Source organism: Pan troglodytes, chromosome 8 (genome assembly GCF_028858775.2).
Source record: "Pan troglodytes isolate AG18354 chromosome 8, NHGRI_mPanTro3-v2.0_pri, whole genome shotgun sequence".
Taxonomy (NCBI): Eukaryota; Metazoa; Chordata; class Mammalia; order Primates; family Hominidae; genus Pan; species Pan troglodytes.
Window position 1 is genome coordinate 61,171,815 of NC_072406.2, and position 21,756 is coordinate 61,193,570.

Below are 21,756 nucleotides of genomic sequence, written 5' to 3' on the forward strand. Positions count from 1 at the left end.
TGAGGGGGAAATAAGACGAATCTTGTAGGATTGCATCCTTTATTGGTGGACATCCTCATTACCACTGCACCATTTTGAGATGGAGGATGTGGTTTATCTAAACTTCCTAATCTGCATCTCATCTAGAGCGCAACCATTTCTGCTCCAATGGTTAGAAGAGCCTGGGAGATACAGTTATGGCCAGGAGAGATGCCCTGGGGTACTTTGTGAAATTCTGTTGAGATCTGTGAGATTATAGGTTCTTGTGGGAAGGATGCAACTCCCTCAGCCCAGAAGGAAGGGATCCAGCCACCTGAAAGGTTAGCCTGTCTCATATTCAGCAGCAGGGCTGACTGGAGTTCAGAAAGGACTTGAGAAAGTTGTGCAATTTTCCTGTTGATTGAGGTATTTTTGAGAAAATCAGCATTTGGAAGCTAATCCACAAGGATACTTTCCAAGTATTTAAATATTTAAGACAGGTTGTTTCGATATTTGAAAGAATGCAGATATAATAACATCTGCCATAGATAATGGGATGTGGACCATTGCCCTGCTTTTTTAAGGGGTAGTATGCTTTCCCAACAAAGGCCCATTCCACTTCCAGAAAAGTCAGTTCCAAACTCTGGACAGAGATTAGGCTTAAGAAATCTGCCACGTCCTTTGAGACAGCTTCTCCCAAGTGCACCAAATGAGGCCCTCCTAAGAAGGAGAGATTCAGGGGCCCTTGCCCACAGGGTGGCCAGTAACACACCACGCAGGACTTTTCTAACCAGGCACTTTACCCACAACTGAGAGGTGACTGGAGATGGCAGCAGCCCCCAGCATGACAAGGCATCATTGCCTAGTGCCCTGGAAGTTAACCCAAGCATCATTATATCCCATTATTATATCAACAGCAAACCTTGCAATTCAAATAGTCAATCAGCCAAATTTTTTTTTTTGATCCAGAAGTTCTGACAAAAAGTTGCCTCTACAGTCTGGCCCTGTTCAGATTCCCCTTTGCCTTGTCCACATTATCTTCGTTCTCTTCTCTGTGGCCCAGCCTCTCTTGCTCTGTCTGTTACATACTTAGGCCATCCAGTTCTTATGTTGAATCTTCATTATAATTTGCAGAAATGACTTATCCTGCCTACACAGTCTTTACTGGTTGGAGTTCTTTGTGAGATGCCTGACAACCCAGAAATGGCCACTATCTTCTGTCCCACTCTCTTCTAGGGCCTCTAGTTTTCTTTTCTTGTTCAGTCTCTATCTACTCATTGAGTATTTATCACAGCTCTCTCAGTTACAAATATTGGAAACTCAACTCAGACTGCCTTAGGCAACAAAAAAAATGTCTTGTTTTACTGAAGAATGCAGGGAAACGCAGAATTCAAGCAGCGCTGGATCAAGTTCCGTGCTCTGCTTCCTCTGTGTGGGCTCCTGAGGGTGCCATTCCCAGCCCTAGGGGGTGGTGCCTGTGGGCCCATCCTATAACCATTCATAACAACTCAGATTATAGAGACTTGGGTGAAGTGTTCATCTTTGAAGGCTGGTCAACCCCACTGAAGTAGCAGGGACTGAAAGTAGGGAAGGGCTGGGTTTCCAAAGGTTAATCTAAGTGTTGCTACCCAAGGGTTGTTGTGATTCGAAAATCATAACTGGTCAAGTGTGGTGGCTCATGCCTCTAATCCCAGTGCTTTGGGAGGTTGGGCAGTAGGATTGTTTGATGCCAGGATCTCAAGGCCAGACTGGGCATCATTGCGAGACCCCAACTCTAAAAAAAAGTAGTTAAAAAGACGTTAGCCATGTATAGTGGCACCTTTAGTTCTAGGTACTCAGGATGCTGGGGTGGGAAGATTGCTTCATCCCAGGAGTTGGAGGTTACAGGTTACAGTGAGCTATGATCATGCCACTGCTTTCTAGCCTTCTAGCCTGTATGACAGAGAAAAAGACCTTGTCTCTGAAAAAAAAAAAAAGAAAGAAATTGTAGTTGTCCCCCAACATAACAGAATCCCTGTCTGTGAGTCTGTGGGCCTTAAGTGTGGCATTTGGCCCACTTGCAGTTTGAATAGAAAGAGGGCCTTACACTGTGCAGAAACATGGGCATTTCAGAGCACCTTTGCAGGTGTGGAAACTCAGTACTTTTGCTATTTAGTCATCTGACGTCCTCTGCCCTGGGCCACCTGTAACTTGCTATCATGGACTAAATAATCACATCTCTCTCAGGGATCACACCATTGTCTGACTACAGATATTCAAGGCAACATGTGTGCTCTGTGATGAAGACCCAGGGAGCTGTGCATCTCCAGGTTGCATAGGTGGCTTGGGGTGGATATGTGTTCTTTATTTTTTTGACGGAGGCTTGCTCCTTCCCCCAGCCTGGAGTGCAGTGGTGCTATCTCGGCTCACCGCAAGTTCCGCCTTCCGGGTTCACACCATTCTCCTGCCTCAGCCTCCAGAGTAGCTGGGACTACAGGCACCTGCCACCGCGCCTAGCTAATTTTTTGTATTTTTTAGTAGAGACGGGGTTTCACCGTGTTAGCCAGGATGGTCTCGATCTCCTGACCTCATGATCCACCTGCCTCGGCCTCCCAAAGTGCTGGGATTACAGGCATGAGCCACTGTGCCCGGCCGGATATGTGTTCTTAAAAAACTAATTTGAAGCTAAGGCTGGACAACCCAATAGCTTGAGATTATTCATCCTCCATGAAGCTCCGTATGTTACTACAAATGCAAAAGTACAAATGTCACTACAATCTCCAGGGAACTGAAATATTTCTGCCAAACGAGTGTTCATTCTATGTGACCAAGTCTCTGTAAAAAGCTTTGGATAGTCAGTTGGATAGTCATTATTTTTCTAGTGGCCCTTTTTTTTTTTTTTTTTTCTGAGACAAGGAGGGTCTTACTTTGTTGCCCAGGCTGGAGTACAGTCATGTAAATCATAGCCCACAGAAGCCTTGAACTCCTGGGCTCAAGAGATCCTCCTGCCTCAGCCTCCCAAATAGCTGAGAGTACAGTCATGCACTAACATGCCCAGTTATTTCTTTAATTTTTTTGTAGAGACTGGGTCTTGCTATGTTGCCCAGGCTGGTCTTTAACTTCTGGCCTCAAGAAATTCTCCCACCTTGGCCTCTGAAAGCTCTGGGATTAGAGGCATGCAATACAATGTACATCTTGGAGTTTCTTATTAACCAATTGGAGTACTACATAAAATGCTAGCACTGTTTGTGATATGAATTTAAGAACTGTAGAGAAACAAAATGATCTTGTTTTGAAATAGGATTAGCTTCATTCACAGTGATAACACTGATTACTTAAGCTGAGTAAGGTACCACATTAAGCTCTTGAAAATATTGTCCCATTTAATCATTCTAGAAGCCCATGATTATTATTATGGTACTATTATTAACCACATTTGACTGATGAGGAAGTTGAAGATCCTCCAGACTGAACTGCTGGTGATTCACAGAAACATGATGGATGATCAGGTCCATCAAATGCCAGAAACCACCTGCTGGGCACTATCCCCCACCCCAAAGCCATGCTTTCATGGGAATGCCTCCGGCAAGTTATGAGAACAATTTACTCATTTAAAACGGCCAAGATTTGCAAGGCCTACATCTATAAGTCTTCCAGTTTTTTGAAATGCTAGCAGAAATCATGCGCTCGTAAAATAATAGCCCCTCAGCAAAGGAATCTAGCTCCCATGCTCAAGGAAGTCTTTGGAATCCAACAGACCAGGTTTAAATCTCTGTTTGGCCACCTGTTGGCTTTGGAGAAGGCACTTCTCCTTTGCAGACTTAGCATCATCATGGGGATGATGGAAAATACTTGTGGTACCACTGGGTAGAGGAAATGAGATAAAGCAGGTACAGGGCTCAGCCTAACACATGATAATGAGTGTCTTTTCTGTTCATGTTGTTATGCTTCTTGTCATTAGCACTTCACCTTTTCATTTTCTGAAAAGATTAAATTTGGGACAAATTCCATAAAATATTTGAATAATTGCAAAAGTGTATCCTGCAAAGTTGACTCTACTGTGCAAACTGAACTGAACTGCTTCTTTGACAGGTGATGCATGTAACTTTAATGTGGTCTATAAATGCAGGTTGGGGGTATCTATGTATTATTAGAAAAGTTTGGGTCATACTCTAGTAGCAGATGTGGCAGTCAGAGACCACAGATGCAAACTGTGAGGATCTTATAGCTATTAAATGAGATTCTTTGCATTACTATGAAAGGTTTTAGCTCCTGTGAATATTCTAGAATCTCTGAACATTCTGGAATCTATGATATTAGGATTGAAAGGCCCTTAGACATCATTCAGGCCAGGTCTGTCATTTCGTTGGAGATTCTGAGATCCAGAGATGGGAGTGACTTGCTCAAATCAACCAATTGTCTTGAGGGCCTCTAATTCCCACTCCACTCCAGTTCAGGCAACTGGAAAAAAGTACATTCAGCTTCATTTTTGAAGGGTGGGATTGTGGTGAGATTCATGTCCATTTGGTAAAATAGCTGTCCAATCCATGCTGATGAGCAGCTACAGGACCTTCCAGGCCTGTCGCTTTCTGCCCATCACCAGTAGCCTCATGGCTCTGAAGGCCAAAGGGCAGACAGCTTTCTCCTCCCCTAACTTGGATTAAGATATCTTAAAGCTGAGCAACTGTTTCCTTATAGTCCTGGCTGCAGTGGGTACCCTACACATTCTGAGGGTGTAGAGAGAAGGTATCTTTCTCAAACATTCATGGGAGACTTGGCCTATTCACCCCAGGAGGTTTGGGGCCAGACCCATGAGGCCCATAAGGCAAATGTTTCCAGGGTGACTCTGTTTCTGCTCCCCAGAGGCGAAAATGTGGCAACATCAAGGCAGCCAACGCCTGGGCCAGGATCCAGGAGCAGCTTTTTGGGGAGCTGGGCTTGTGGAGCCAGGGGGAAGAAACCAAGCCCTGTTCCCCATGGGAACTCGACTGGAGAGAAGGACCAGCTCGAATGAGGAAACGCATCAAACGCTTGTCTCCATTGGTGGCCCTGAGCTCAGGAAGGCACAAGGTAAGAGTCAGGCGCAGTGGGACAGTGCTGGTTCCAGGTAGGACCTGATAGGAAAGCAGCTCCTGAGCTTCCCCATCACATGTTGTTTATATCAGGCTAAGATAACACATGCAGTTAAATGTAGGAGAGTCCCAAAATTTATTCTCAATGCCATTTAAGAGGAGAAAAGCATCACTAACCCTCCTAGGTACATAGCAGGGACACTGTAACTACAGCCTGCATGAATGAATAAACATTGAGTGTTGAGTGGTGAGTGGTTCTTACCTATGCTGCAGACACAGCCCTGTGCTGTGGTCCACACAAGTCCTGTGGAATCATCTGGATGCAAGTGCTTGCAAAGGGCCAGGGGAAGGCTATTGTCTGCTCGCACAAGTTACTTGTTATTGGGCAGTTGTAACCCGTACTGCTATAAGCATTACTGCAAATCCCATAACAAGTTTTACGATGAAAATCTCATGAACTTGACTGTTTCTGCAATTTTGAGCCAGTGATCCACTCATTCCAAACAACATTGACTTCCCAAGCAACAGAATCTGGGTAGTCCCTGGGAGTTTGCTCTAATGAAGCTTGAACTGTGTCTCAAACTCTTATTTTGCCTTTTAAAAGAGAAGAAGCCAGTTGGATTCATTTGGTAGTAGATATAGGAAATCTGTTAATAGTTTTTCATGTCTTTATTGAATGATCATAATTTAAAATATCCTCAAAGGCGGCCTTCCAAACACCAGAATGCTGGATTTTTTTCTTCTGCATTCATCACAAGTAACAATGTTGAGTTTATTCTCTCGTCTGTAACCTCAGCATCTTTTACTTATGCCAAAAATCCTTTGTAAAATCTAATGAAAAAATTACATTTCATTTATTCTGTAGATACTTAAATTTTCTAAGTATTGTCAATAAACATTTGGTGGTATGTAGTATTTTCCCTCACTACAGTTTTTAGGAATAGGAAGCAAAAAAATAAAAAATAAAAAATAAATAAGTAGCCTACTCACTGTGCTGGTGACAAAGCCAAGGGCTGGCTATGAAACCTGGTCTCTGGTCTCTGGGGCTGTCCAGTCCTGGAACCTCCCCTGGTCCCCTCTCCAGGGTGTCCCACACAGAGACATCGAGGATGCTATCTAATCCCATCTGGGCCTCTTCTTTGGTAATTACTGTAAGTCCTACTTAATGGAAGATTGTGGGTTTTTTCCCCTTTGACTCAGGAACATTCATACTTGCATTTTATTGTGGTCCTTTACGATTTAGTGTTTCTCTCCCTTTGCATCTGAGTCTTGCATAATTTGAAGGGGTCACATGCATGTGTGTGTTTGTGAATCTGTGGAATTGGAGGTGAGTGAAGCATAGATGTAGCATCCAGGATTTAATTTTTCTTTTCAATGTCCTTATTTCAGGAAAGCCAAGACAAAAATGATCATATTTCTCAAACAAATGCTGAAAACCAAGGTATTCAGTTTATCTACTTTTTCCTTTAATAGTTAAGCTAATTATTGGTTTTATTTAATATTTTGTTAAAGATATTAAATTAATATTTTAGAAGAGGAAATTGCTATTGTAGCCAGCCCTGGGACTTATTGTTACTGAGCTTCCAGAAAGAAGACAAGTCAATTTCAGCCCTAGACACTTGTTAGGGAAAGCATTTTCTATTAAGGTTGCAACAATAACCATTTTTGGGGAGAAACAGTCTGTCAATTTGCTCTATCAGGGAGATCTTAAAAGTATTCCCAAACGATTTTTGAGACAGGGTCTTGCGCTGTCACCTAGGCTGGGGTGCAGTGGCATAATCACAACTCACTGCAGCCTCCACCTCCTGGGCTCACACAATCCTCCTGCCTCACCCTCCAGAGTAGCTGGGACTACAGGTACACACCACAATGCCCAGATAATGTTTGTAATTTTTGTAGAGATGGGGTTTTGCCACATTGCCCAGGCTGGTCTCCAACTCCTAAGCTCAAGTGATCCGCCTGCCTTGGCCTCCCAGAGTGCTAGGATTATAGCCATGAGCCAGCACACCTGGCCAATGACTACTTCTTACTGCTGATCAAACTTGTCTCATTTCCTGACTAATGGATTTATATTGAGCTTGCTACCTTGCCTGTCTGCAGTAATACAAGCCCAGAAGTGAGGATCTTGGGCTCTGATCCCCAGGTGATTTGGGGTCTTACTATGGCACAGAGGATGGGATGATATTGTGATATCTGTTTGCCTCTCGTCTCTCCACCCCAAGCCCTACAACTCTCACATGGAATGATTGCCTGCCTGCTCCACCTCCAGAGGTGGGGGTTGCAGAGAGTGCAGTGGTGGAAAGCATGAACTGATTTTTTTGTGGATGATGGCCATGGGCTGCTGTGTCCTCTCATTCTTGACATGCAGAGCCCCTGGGTGTCTGTGACCCTGGGCCTTCATGGTGTTTCCAGTATGCACCCTGAGTAGGGAGCTCAGCCAAAGGAGAAGAAAGGCCCTGTGGTTCTCCACCATGCCTCTCCTACACACCTCTCCCTGCATGGGGGAAAGCTATGAGGGTTTGCGTGAGCAGCAGACACTTTCAATCATCCAGTACAGAAAAGATAATGAAAGTAAATGGACCAAATTGTAAACAGTGGAGCCAAACAGACTAGAGATGAAAAGACCAGACCCTTATCTCAGAGAGACTTTATTCAGATTCTACCTCTAGTTCTTAGAAGCCATATGATCTTGTACAAAGTAATTAGCCTGTTTCAGCTTTTCCATTTGTCAAGTGAGGATGAAATAGTATCTCCAACCAAGATGGGACAACATTTTAAAATGTCATCAGAAGTATCTGGCACAGAGAAAGGGCTTACTAAATGGGACCTGTTATTATTAGCACTATCTCTGGGTGCATGGGTGAGATTTGTTTTATTTCTCACAACTTCATATCTTTTCCAAGTTTTTTTTTTTTACAATAAAAGGATATTGTTTCTATCATGAGAAAAAACAGCAATATTCAAAGAGTGAATGAAGTGAAATTCAGAGAAAGCAAATCCTAGCTGGGCCTCTGGGGAGTTGCTTTACTGACTAACAAGGGTGAATTTGGAAATGTTGCCCTGTGGTCACTGGAAGTGGCTGAACAGCTAGGCCTGGGCATATCTGGGCCCTCCAGGATAAGTGAACTGGAAGGTATTTTGACCACACCCCAGGGTGCCCAAGATGTGTGGTGTCCATTTCCAGAAGCAGTGGAGGGGCACGGTGAGAGATCCACGCTCTTCACTTCGGCCCTGGAGCCTTGCTGCTCCTCGGTGATGTAGGCACATGCTGTGCACGGGCCCTTACCATGTCAGGTGGCTCCTGTCAACACCACGTGTCCCTTTATGCTGCTGCAGATGAACTGACACCGAGGGAGGCTGAGGGCGAGCTTGACGAGGTGGGGGTGGACTGCACCCAGCTGACCTTCTTCCCAGCCTTACACGAAAGTCTGCACTCAGAAGACTTCTTGGAACTGTGTCGGGAAAGACAAGTTATTTTACAAGAGCTTCTTGATAAAGAAAAGGTAATATACCCCATTGCAATAGCCTTTAAGATTTTTAAGTTAGTTGTTAAGATTGTCAGACAGGAGAAAACCAAGCTTTCGCCACTTACATGGGGAATGAGATGTCCATTTGCTATGAAAACTTTCAACACAATAATCAGTGAAAAAAGGGATAGATTCCTAAATTTGTTGGCCCAGAGAAAGGGTGCAAAGGGAAGTCTATACATCCTGCATCAAAATATTTAAAAGGTGTACCACAAACTGTTAAGTGAAAAATACTCTAACTTCCTACTTTGACCTTCATAACAACCTGAGAGGCAAGTTTCAAGTTGAGAATTCTTGACCTTCTGGCAGTTCAGCATCTTGGCCCCCTGCTTGTGGCCTGACCACCCTGCGAGGTCCCACACCTTGAGGGGTCTTGGGTGCATGTGTTTGGACACCCCAACCCATATGTCCGCACTGTCCCTATGCCTCGGCCTCACCTTGGCCACGACTCAAGCCTAGGGGTAAGCACACTTGTGGCACCATTAGCCTTCAAAAGGGTGGCTCTGGGGATGAAGTGTACAGGCCCAGGAGGCAGGCTGGGGACCAGGTGGCAGGGAAACCCGGGGTCCTGGGTGCCTGGAGTTGGGTTGGCGGAGCCCCGCTCTTCGTGTGTGTGTCCTCTTGGCCTGGCTGGGGAGGTCCCAGAGAAGGACCCCCCTTCCCCAAGTCTAAGAATGCAATGGAAGATGAAGCACATGTCTTAGAGTAGAACCGACCTCAGTTCTAGTCCCAACTTGGCCACATATTAAACCGCATGTCACCTAACCGTTGTCAGCCTCAGTTTTCTCATCTTTAATGTGGAGTTCTGGCCACCATCTGATAACATTCTGCTCAGGCTTAAATGGGCCAATGGAAGTACAGGGACTACTTCAGAGCTGGGCATAAGAGAGGTGCTCATCAAAGGTTAGTTGTTTTCCCTTTCTGAGGGTTGGGTGGTTGAAGGCTTGGTGGACCTCAGGGTCTCTGGGTGAATCGGGCTTTCCATAGGGATATAAGTGAAGGAGATACCCACAGAGGAGCAGGCAGGCTGGGACTGGTGGGCCACAGGGGACACACAGAGATAAATGCATGAGAGCTGGAGGCTAGTCTGGCCCCAGGGTGAATGGGAGTGGATCTGAACCAAGACCCAGGGACTGAGGGAGAGCCTGGACCTCCAGGAATAGGTCCTAGGCTCAGAGAACCTGGGAGGGGCATAAGCAAATGAATTGCTTATGAACTTGCTGCAGAACTTTCAGCAAATTGCTTTGCTGTTTTCAGATTTGGGTCACAGTTCAAGCAATGTAGTCCTGTAACAATGCTGTCCTTATACCTGCATAACCAAAGCTTCCAGACACAGAGCACATTTCCATCATGTGCTCCAACACACCTAGCCATCATGCCTCCTCATGCAGGTTTGCCTACCTGCAGTGCCCTGCCCACTTGACCCCTGCAACTGACTCTCTGAAGCTGATCTTGACTGCTCCCCGCTCTGAGACTTGGAGAACTGGCTGGAGAACTAGCTTGTTACTGTCTGTGTCGCCCCCTGCATCACCTCCTGCCTTGCTGCTGGCACGCAGAGTGACCTCAGCGCTTTACCTGTCCACCTCTGTCACTACGGATCCTCCATACAGGAGGAAACCCTGTTGTCTAACCACAGGCATGCCTGAAGCAGCCAGTCAGTCAACACTGATGAATGACATGCTAAATTCATGTGCATTTTATTTTGATAATGGAAGTATCATATATCTACTATGTGAAATTTTGATAAATAGATATTAAAATATATAACACATGTATGCATAAGTGTATATTCATAATATCCAGTTGCTAAGGACTAACGGCAGATCATAACAGTTGGGATATATCAATATATTAATATGCTCATATAGGTAAGTGGATATTTAGTAAATATCTTGTCCATTGAAAAAACAGCTAAGACGTCAATGCTTTCTTTCCATAAAAACTTTTCTTTGCTTTATGCCCTTAAAGGAGCAGCCGTTCTCAACTGGGGGCAACTCTACCCCACAACGAACCCTTGCCAATGTCTGGAGACATTTTTAATTGCCATGGCCAGGGCGAGAGGATGCTCCTGGTGTCTAGTGGGCAGAGGCCAGGGCTACTGCTGGGCACCCTACGTTGTCTATGGTGGCAATTCTGAGAACTGTGTCAGAAAGGATCCATAGTAAACAGATATCATGCTCCAGCTACACCTGCCTGCTTTCCTGATTATGTAGTGTCTCCATATTGGTTCTTTTCATTGCTTTGATAGGAGAACAATGGCAGTGCTTTATATTCACTTTCTATCTCTGCCAGAAGAAATTACCACAAACATAGTGATTTTAACGCAACGCACATTTATTATCTCGAAAGTCTTGGCACAGTGGGGCTCAGCAGGTTCTCTGCTAGAGCCTCAGAGGGCTGCAGCCAAGGCATTTGTGGGGCCTCATGTCTTTCCAGAGGCTCTGGGAAGGCATCCTTTCCAAGCTCGTTCCAGTGCTGGCAGAATCCACTTTCCTGCTTCTGTAGGTCTGAGCTCCTGTTCCCTGCCTGCTGGCTACCAGGGTTCATCTGTTTCTTGGGGTGCCCACCTCCCTTACCCTGTGGCCCTTCCTCCTTTCATTTCCTGCAGTGGGTGGTATCCTTCTCACCCTTCATATCCTTCTTGCCCCCTCTGCCTCCCGCTCCCCCAACACCACCTCTCTGACCAACTCTGCTGCTGCCTAGGGTGCAGGGGATGGCACTAACTCACACATAATCCAGGGTCACATCCCTGTTTTAAGGTCAGCTGATTCGTAACCTTGATTTTATCTGCAAAGTCCCTTCAGAGCAGTGTGGGTGTTGGATGGGACAGCCTCCTGGGGGCTTCTCTGGAATATGGCCTGCCACTTTGACACCACTCAGGCTGCTGCCCCCCAGGGCAGGTCCTTGGCCTCCTAGGAGAGCCTTTGCAGGTGGCCTGACTCCCTCAGGCATCCAAGGCCGGCCTGGGAGTTTTCACCCTGGCTAGGCTGAAGTTTATGGTCAGGGACCCGAGTGAGTCCCAGCCCGGCCTCTTGCAGCCTGCAGGTGCCTTTGACACTTGTCCTGTCTCTGAGAGTCTTGTTTTTGTTGACTGTCCACCAGGTGACATTTTCCTCAGTGATCTTGCTGGGGGAGCGGCAAGAGTCTGAAGCCCCCAGGTGACTGACTTTCCAGCCTCTGAAGCAGGACAGAACCAGGAGGGGGATCCTCTCCCATCTGCCCCTCCCTGCCTTTTGTTTAAGTTTCAGTCTTCCTTGGCCTTCCCGTGGCTCAGCGGGAAGCTGTCAGAAATGCCACACACTGTTTGCTGTGCCAGTGGGGATCCGCAGGATGTGCAGACAGGAGCATGTGGAACCCGGTGGGCGGTCGGGAGGGGAGAGAGCAGGAGCTGTCCTGCTTCCACTTAGCACCCGGTGGCCGGTACATTCAGAAGGGAGGGACCCGGTGTGAGGTTCGGCTCCTGGCCCAGAGGACTGGGCAGAGTGACCCTTGCCATTATCTAGGCATCCGTCCTTGCCTGAGATGTCTCTATGCATTTTATGGGGCTATGCTTGCTGCCTCTGGCTTCATGGGGAATTGTGGGAAAGGCTGGCTCCCAAGCTCAGTTTCCCCAGGGTCAGTGAGGCCAAACCACCAGGCACGCCTGCTCCTGGAGATGCAGGCCCGGGGAGGTGGGGGCAGGGCAGGGTCCCTGGTGAGGAGAGAGTGGAGGCTACAAGCAGGGGTGGGGGTAAAAACCCTGCCCAATTCTAATTCTCTTGCCTCCACTTACAGGCCTAGTGACTAGGTAAGTAAGAGAACCATTCCCCAGCCTCCTTTCTGTTATCTTTAGAATGGGGTTCTACTCCTGGTCTCACTGGTTTGTGGCAAAGATTGACATGGGGCTGTGTCTCTGTCTGAGACTGTGCCCTGTGAGGAGGCAGCTCTCAGTCTCTGGCATCTGCTGTTACTGCTCTGGCTGTTGCTGTTCCTTTCATAGCCCCATAGGATTTGTTCTCACTCTCCCAGAAGTAAGAAGGGGCGTTGGAAGAACCCTGGTACCTATGGCATGGCCCAAGGGCCGTGTCAAGGGAAGGATGAAGGATCCTGTTAAGACTGAGGCTCCTGTGAGGCAAGGAACTGGGTGTCTTGGGGAAATGCTGTGGGGAGTGCTTGGATAGATGGGAAACTCTGGGGGTCTCCATGGGTCTGGTTGTCCTGCCGAGATGGTGGAGGATGAGACAGAGGGTCACAGTGGAGCCCATGAGAGGCCTGACCAGCTGGAATGGGGTTCCTGCAGAGTGCCAACACTCAAACCAAACACAAGGTTTTGGGAGAAAGAGGGAAGTTGCTGGGTTGAGGCCTGGACTGATGTGTGGTGAAATCAAGGAGGTCCCTAAACTGAAAGCACCAGGCAGGGAAGAACATAAGAAAGCAGGCCCCAGGAATTCACATGAATCAGAAAAATCCTCGAACCAGAGGAGCACCCTTCTGCTCTAGACTGGAGAGCTCTGTGGAGTGGGGTCCTGGCTGGCTGGTGGGACATATGGGGCCTCTCTGTGGCCTGGCACTTCTCCTCCCCCTCACACCTCCAACAGCCAGGTCCATGCAGTCCCATGCCCATTCACTCATGGCTCCCAGCCTGGAGGCCTCCTGGGTGAACCTGTCCTGGTGTACCCGTCCCCAGCATACTCCCACCCCAGAGCATAGCTGGTGGATCCATCCCCTGGGACTACCCCAGCCCCCTCTTATTGCCTGACTGATGATTTCTGAGCCTTCCTATGGTTTCTCTGAAGGCAAGGAGAGACTTAGCTTCCTCCTCGTCCCTTCCTTCCCTGAGACATAGGGTGAGTGCTTGGGAACAATCTGCAGACCAGGTGAGCTCAGCCTGACAGGGCAGCAGGAATCAGGAGGTCCTCCAGGGGAGCCAACCTGCAGCCAGGCCTGGGTCTGCTCACATGCCTTAGGACCCAGCTTGAGGGAGGGCATGCCCTGGGGGAACCTGGGTCTTGGGGGAGCCTGCTCTGGGGTGGGGAGGGTCTTGACTGGACTGGAGCAGGCTGCCACAACACCACCACCATGGAGGCAGCAGCCAGTCATTTGTGCCCAGGAGGGCAGCTTGGCACAGGGCAAAGTGCATAGGCTGGTTTGAGAACCTCATTCTGCTATTTGTTTGTTGCCATTAATATTATTACTAGCAAAATGTCAACAGCTAGATGTCAGAAGCCCTTGCCTTGTGTGATCTTCATGCACTGTCTCATTCAGCCTCACCATGGTCCTGTGAGGCAGGTGTGTTAGTCCATTTGAGTTGCTATAAAGGAATTCCTGAGATGGGGTAATTTATAATGAAAAGAGGTTTAGTTGGCTCACAGTCCGCAGGGTGTACACAAAACATGGTGCTGACATCTGCTTTTGGTGAGGCCTCAGGAAGCTTCCAGTCATGGTGGAAGGTGAATGGGAGCCAGCGCATCACATAGTGAGAGAGGCAGTAAGACAGAGAGGGAGGAGGGGCCAGGCTCTTTCAAATAACCAGATCTCAGCTGAACTCTCGGAGAACTCATTCATTACAGCAAGGACAGCACCAAGACATTTACAAGGGATCTGTCCCCATCATTCAAACAGCTTCCTCTAGCCCACACTTCCAACACTTAAGGCCACATGAGATTTGGAACAAAACATCCAGACTGTATCAGGAGGCTTTATTATTTCCATTTCAAAGATGGCAAAAACAGAGCCCAGGGTGGCTACTCACTGGAATTGCTAGGATTTGACTTCAGATCTCTCTTATTCTCAGTTCATGTGTTTTTGTCCCCTCTCTACTGCCTCCCAGCTCACTGTGTTGGACAAGTTATATAACCTTTCCAGCACCCTGTCCCTCAGCAGCCGGCTCTTATTGGGCTTGGAGTTGTGGCTCCCGGACCCATGTGCTTTCTCTATAACTGTTCCAGTTAAAGCTGGTGCAAGGAGGCCTTCAGGTCTCTCACCAACATGGCATCTCTGCCTGGGATGCAACATGCCAAGCAGGTGCCTACCTGCCCTCCTGCATGTGCCTGGAGGGCCCCTGGTCCACTGTGGCCTTATCCCTGGACCACTATGGTTTTGTGTCAAGGACAGGAACTTGAGGCCAAGGAAAGGAGGATGGGTGCATTGATTGTTGACCCATGAACATGTTCAGGCAAATAGAAAGTTTGTGCAAGGGGGGTGTGTGTGTGTGTGTTACTCTCTACATTCCCCAGGCTGGTACGATTAGCCTATGTTGAGGCATTTTTTTAGCAAGTGTTGGTTGTAAGCTGGGACTTCCCGTAATTCAGATGTCATTGTGAGACTTTGTGGGCCTTGTACTTTTTCTAAATTTCTAAGTGAAACATGCCCACAATAGGGGCATGGCAGGACTGTGTGCATGCTCCTACAACAGAGTCCCCACTCCTCCTCCCCTACCATCTCAGAAATGCTTGATCATATGGCCTTTGCTGGACACATAGCACAGGAGACTTTCCAGGGCATGACTGCTTTTCAGGCATCTGGGTGGCATGCCTCTGGCAGAAGCCTCTGGAGCTGCAGGTATCATCCTGGCCCTGGGGGATGCTGGTGGTGCCGGGGCTAGGGTGGCAGCAGCTTAACTCATTTCTTTGTGTGAACGTTGGAGTTCTGGTTGCCTCTAGTGATACCTGGAATGGTAATTATTCAACTATTCTGTGCCACCTCTGCATCATTGATTAATGATTCCCAGGACTACAAACGCATTTCTCTGCAAACAGCTCTGTTTGACTTGAGGAGTGACTGATTTAATGCATATTAATTGTGGGCTCATGCCAGTTACCACGTGGCTGGGGATGTCCCTTGTACAGCTTCCAGAACCAGTCCAGAGTCAGTCCTCAAGTGAAGGTTTGCTTTTGTTATTGTTCTTTGATTACATGAAAAATTAAACATCTGATTTTTTTTTCCATACAAACTCAATGTAAAATATGAGTTTGACCTTGGTAGAAATGATCCGCTCAAAGGGAGAGACATTTTCCTCTGGATTGCAGAGAGTGGCATCTTCTACAAGCTCCTCCCAGGTATCTTTAGCTAAGGCTGTTTGTAGAAGGTGAGGGTGGGTGTTAACCTTTATATGCAGTAACTTCCTGTCTTTCTGAATCTCCATGACTTTCTGAAATGCAAACAACACATGTCATTCCTACTTAATATTTCTGAGACGCTGGTTAGCATTCTTCATATACAAGGCCATTCCAGAGCTGGCCTTGTAGTTTCCCTGGACTAACTTCCCTTATCCTTACACATGCACATAAACACACACACATGCATGCACAGACACACATGTGCAACCACATGCACACACATACATGTGTGCATACACACATGCACACACACATGCACACTTGATGCGTGCACACATATGCACACCTGATGCGTGCACACATATGCATACACATACACATGTGTGCACGTGCACACACACACATACACACCCCTCTGACTTTTTAATTATACAGAACTACCTATAATTTCCAAAATGTCCAGCTGGTTCAAGACTTTGTGCCTTGGAATGCTCCTCCCCTGTTTTTTTATCTTTGTAACTCCTAACTCCAGACTTGGAGTCACCTCCTCAGGAACCGTTTCTCTGGTGTCACCGCTGCCGCCTCTTCCATCTCAATCTGAGTGAGACACACTCCTATGTGCTCCCAGAGCACCTGTGCTTTTCCTCCCACACTGCTGGGAGAGCTGATATCCTGCTCTCTCTCTTTCCTGTTAAGTTGTAAACATCTTAAAGGCATGTTTTATTTTCCTTTGTGCCTCCCAGGGAGTGGGGCATATGCTAAACATTTAATATGTACCTGTTAAATAAATGAATGAACAAATAGATGAGTGAATTATGGGCAATATGCTGACACCAGATGAAACCTTTTTTTTTTTCTTAGCCTAGCTGGTGCCCAATGGTCAGTTTCTTAGTGTATGGGCTTCAGATCACCTGCATCAGAATCTTCTGGGTTGCTTATTAAAATTCACATTCTAGGGCCCTACTTTGCACCTGTTGAATTGAAACTTCTGGGGATTTAGCCTGGGAATATGAATTTTATCAAGATGTGCAGGTGATTCTCATACATACTAACTTTTCAAATAAATGCCCCAAATCCATGAGTCCAAGTTTTACAATATTCAGAGCTACCCTGGCTAAAAATATGCTCCAATTTTAATCAGTTGCCAATGATCAGTCCTTAGTGAACACAGGTTATGGTGAGCATTGTGCTTTGAACAGTCCTTGGGTCTTGTAACATGTTTCACATTTCACTGGTGCAACCAAACAAGAGCAAAGGTATTGCCATTTCCACCTGGTCTTCTCCGGGTCTGCAGAGAAAGATTGGAGGTGTGGCTGTCTGCAGGCTGTCTGTGGAAGTGACACATGCAGGCAGGCAGGGGGCATCCCTTCTCCTTGTCTCAACCTGAGATGTACTGACATAAAAAGATCCATGCATCATTACATTCCTTTCCATATTTCCCAAATTAATATATATGTGTATATATGTAAAATATAAAACAATAAGGAGATGTTCTCCCTCTCTCTCTCTCTCTATGTATATATATAGATAGATAGATAGATAGATAGGTAGATAGATAGATAAATAGATAGATAGCATCTCCTTACTGTTTTAACATACATTCCTTTGATTATTAGTATGACGAATTCTCTGTCTAAATACATTTAAGATAGAAAAAAGTAGATACTAGAGCTCATAAATGGCCAAATATAGCCTTTTGCCTCTTTGATACTTGACTTTTTCTCAGCAATCTGCGCTTTTCTAAAAAATAAGAATACTTATTCCGTATGGCAATACTATTAGAATGTATTCAGAACAAGGTTGAGGCAAGCAGAGATGTAGGAAGAGGGCAGATGATAAATGGGAGCAGGGCTAAAGCTTTCTTTGCAGCAGACTCACTCACCGTATACACAAACGTAAGGGAATGCATATATTGGCAGCTCTGTTGCTGGGTACCTTCAGTCACCTCTCTGGACCTCAGTTTTCCTACCTATAAAATCAGGGTATTTCACTAAGTTGCAGACTGCTAATGCTAGAGAAAACTTTAGAGAGTATCCGGTTGACCTTGCCCTTTATAGATGCACCACTGAGGCCTGACTTTAGAAGAATGTGCTGCTGTGTGCTACCACTGAATGTCCCAGTAGATTGTTGTCTCCCTGCTATGGTTTGAATGTCCCCCAAAATTCTTGTGTTGGAAACTTAATTGCTATTGTAACAGTATTAAGAGATGGGGTCTTTAAGAGGTGATTAGGCCATGAGAGCATGACCCTCATGAATAGATTAATGCCATTATTGCAGGAATGGGTTCATTATTATGGGAGTGGGATCCTGATAAAAAGGATAAGTTCAGCCCCATTTCTGTCTCTGTCTTGCATGCTCACTTCCAGCTTCCGCCCTTCCATCATGGGGTGACCCTCACCAGATGCCAGTGCCATGCTCTGGGACTTCCTGGCCACCAGAACCAATAGCCAAATAAACATTTATCTTTATAAATTACCCAGTCTGGGGTATTCTGTTATAGCAGCAGAAAATGGACTAAGACACCTTCTAACTTTAGCTCCAACATTTTGTTGATTTCTGGACAACCTGTTTGTCATCATACACAGAGCTAGCTGTGGCTACTTTCTTAGTTATTTTACCCATCAAGAGTGCTAATATATCATTCAGTTGATCTTAAAAAAGCTCTACTTATGAGGCAAAAGTTCTACTCTTTAAAGTGATCAATAGAATCATGGCATAAGGGATTTCTTAATCATGAGTAAACTTAGGGATGGAGCCCTCCTAGGGCTAATTTAAATGGAAGAGCAGGTAATAGTTCACTTGGGTTCATTTTCTAGTTCTTAAAATGCCATTTCTTTTCTAGCAGAATCAATGTTTAAGCTATTAACCCAGCTCTCACCAGACATTTTTCTTGTGGTTTGGCTTATTCTGGTTGATACTTAAGTCTTCCCAAAGGGAAGCACCAGATCATAGGCATGTGCTCTGAGACCCTGGTGCAGGCACCATGGAGGCTGTGGTGGGGGCCTGGTGTCACAGGGAGGAGAGAGGGTTTGGAGGCACATAGGCCAGGGCTGGCATTGCAGAGCCACATCGTCTCATCATGTGAACCTGAGGTTGGGGTCTCTGAGTCTCATCTGGGAAAAGGTACAATAAGAGAAAAAGTTTAAGCAGCCTGACATAATCTTCCTAATAGTCCTGGTGGGAGCGTAAATTAGTGTCACCTTGTGGGAGGGTAATCTGGCAATGGCTACTTGAATTTAAAATGCCCACACCCTTGACCTGCAGTTCTGCTTATAGAAATTTATGCTTCAGGCCAGGCGCGGTGGCTCACGCCCGTAATCCCAGCACTTTGGGAGGCCGAGACGGGCGGATCACGAGGTCAGGAGATCAAGACCATCCTGGCTAACACGGTGAAACCCCGTCTTTACTAAAAAATACAAAAAATTAGCCAGGCGTGGTGGTGGGTGCCTGTAGTCCCAGCTGCTCAGGAGACTGAGGCAGGAGAATGGCATGAACCCAGGAGGCGGAGCTTGCAGTGAGTGGAGATCTCGCCACTGCACTCCAGCCTGGGCAACAGAGCAAGACTCCATCTCAAAAAAAAAAAAAATTTATGCTTCAGATTTACTTGTGTATTCAAAATGACTTATCTGCAAGGATGGTCATTGTAGCATTGCATGTTATGTCAAAACATTTGAAAGCAACCTGAATCAAAAAAGGACTGACTGGCCAAATAAACTGTAGCATATCCATTCAAGGGAATAGTCTGCAACTCTTAATAAGAATTAGACAGCTCTATGATAAATGATTTGGAAAATTATCTAAGAAGAATTGTTAAGAGAAAAGTCTAGATGCAGAGCAGTAAGCATATAAATGTTCTTTGTGTAAAAAAGAATATGTATAAACATGCTAATGTATTCATACAATCTCTTTGGAAGAATATCCAATAAAGTGGTAATGGTGGTTGCCCCTGGGGAAGACTACTAGAGAATCTGGGAACGCCACACAGTTACTCAAGTCCCAAAGTAGACATTTATCATTTATCCTCAATTCATCCTCCGTCTCCTCCCCTCCCATCCCCTCCTTTCCTCTCCCCTCCCCCTCCCTCCCTCTTTCCTTCCTTCCTTCCTTCCTTTCTTCCTTCTTTCCCTTTCCTTTTCTTTTCTTTTTCTTCTTTTTGCTTTCCAGGTAGTCCAGTAGCAGCTCCTATGAATTCTCCATCTTCTTGTTTAGATACACCCACTTCCTTCCCTCTGCATTCTGCCATCCATCCCAGACCACTGAAATAGCAACACAACGGGGCACCCTCATTTCAGTCTTGACCCTTTCTAATGCCATCTCCACCCAGCAGTCAGTGTCATCTTTTAGAAACAAACTCTCCCATGGCTTTCTGTTGCAACCACAATAAAACTCAAGGGCCATGCTAAGGTACCTAAGACCACCTATGATGTTGGTACTCCTAATTTCCAACTTCATCTTAGCCGTACTGACCACTTTCTGTTCCCCAAATCAGCCCTTCCTGCCTCTAGGCCCTTAACTGGATGTCCCCATTCCTTGAAATGTTCTTCTCCAAGCTTTTCCAGAACTTACAAGTTTCCAACCTTCAAGTTTCAGGGTCTATGTCCTCACCAAGAATAATGTCCAAGAACAGAATGGTGTTCTCCCCAAGTTTCTCCCTGCCTTTGTCATGATCACTCTGGTTTTTCTCTCTTAGCATGTATCACAGGTTGTAATAGTTGGTTGGTTAAAATCCCGCTACTGGATTTTAAGCCCTATGAGGCTAGGATTCTTGTATATCTTGTCCACCTTATCCCCAAAGCCTGGCTCAGTGCCTGCCATGGAGCAGAGGCTGAATCCGTAACTGCTGAATAGATGACCACCTGGATGAATGAATAAAATTGGAAATGAGTCCACTTTGGACTCTGGCCTGGAAGGTGGCTGGAGGGCCAGCCCCTCTGACAAGGTAGATTCAGAATAGACCAAGAAAGCCAGCTACCTTCACCAACCTTGTTTACAGAAACAGAGGCTCTCGGCTGGTCCTAGCTTACGAAAAACAGCTCAGCCCTGACTTGCCCTGGATCATAGTGGTTAATACTTATCTTGGAACAAAATGCTCAGTGAACCTTTGCTTTCTGCCCTTGGCTCTGGCTTTCACTAATCCCATTTGGTGCAGGAGTTGGAAAACTGGTCTTCAGGGCCTGCTCTCCAGGTGTCACCACTGTGGCCTTGTCATTGCTCCCAAAGGTGAGCATGGAGCTTTGCTTCAGTCCCAGGCTCTGTCACTTAGTAGGTGGCTGATCTTTAGCGAGAGTCTTATCTCCTGGAACCTCTTTTATTTTTTTTTCTCCCAAACATATCTATTCTGCTTTTGTATAACTGGAATTAGCACAAAATTACCATGAGAAAATGCTGGCCTCGGCCTTATTCTTGGTCCCTTTAGGCTCTCATGTTCTAGAATGTATTGATTCACTCACTTGTTCCTTTAGGGTTTACTATGTAAGGACCCACTTGGTCCTTACCACATGCAGAACTCTGGGTCATACCAAGACATTGTCATGGGTCAGGTTCTGCACGGAGAAAGTTGATTGGGAATGAGGATTGCAGGGCTGGGCCAGCGGAGAAGTGCAACCACAATGTAGTCTCAGCAAAGACTTCAGCTGATTCCAGAGCAGCTCTAGGTTTGGGATGGTTGTTTAGAGTTTTCTTGAATTGAGCCAGAGGGGCTAAGCCTTCCTACTCCACATTGTCCAGTTGTTGGGTACAGACTGCCCCTGGGAAGAGGATGTGACCTTGGACCAGGGGCTGTATTCAGCTAAGGCAGTTCTGGAGAACTGCCAGCATTTCCAGCAAAAGGGGAAATGCTCACCTCGGTCCAAGAGGAAGGATCTGGGCAGAGCACCGTGCATCTTCTGCACATGTTTCCTTGGCCTTGCAGAGATGGCAGTACCTGTCTTGCACTTGTGGTTCTAGGCACATTTGAATTCTAGTCCTGGCTCAACCATGTACTGGCTGGTCCCTGGACAAGTTCCCTCTCCTCTGTAACTGAGCAATGTCTTGTACCTGGTGAACTTTCCTCACGGTTAACTGTGGGATGCTTTGCATGGTTGTAGAGGGCCTTAAAGTGAGAGAAAGGACTTTGATGTGCTGAATATAGCAGTAAACACTCACCCACACATCTTGGTGGGAGCAGAGGTAGGCTTGAGTAGA

General features: G+C 46.3%; 1 protein-coding gene across 12 annotated transcripts in view; it reads left to right on the forward strand.

Annotated features, from left to right (window-relative positions):
* The window catches only part of WDFY4 (WDFY family member 4), a 298,286-nt gene that overhangs the window by 183,633 nt on the left and 92,897 nt on the right, over positions 1-21,756 (forward strand). For all 12 annotated transcript variants that reach the window (XR_010146870.1, XR_010146871.1, XM_016918236.4 and 9 more), the window contains 3 exons: positions 4,801-5,007; positions 6,399-6,450; positions 8,346-8,512. Coding sequence is in view for 10 of the 12 variants with exons in the window: in XM_016918236.4 (XP_016773725.4) it covers positions 4,801-5,007; positions 6,399-6,450; positions 8,346-8,512 (426 nt within the window). In the remaining 2 variants the exon portion in view is untranslated. The remainder of the gene's footprint in view (positions 1-4,800; positions 5,008-6,398; positions 6,451-8,345; positions 8,513-21,756) is intronic.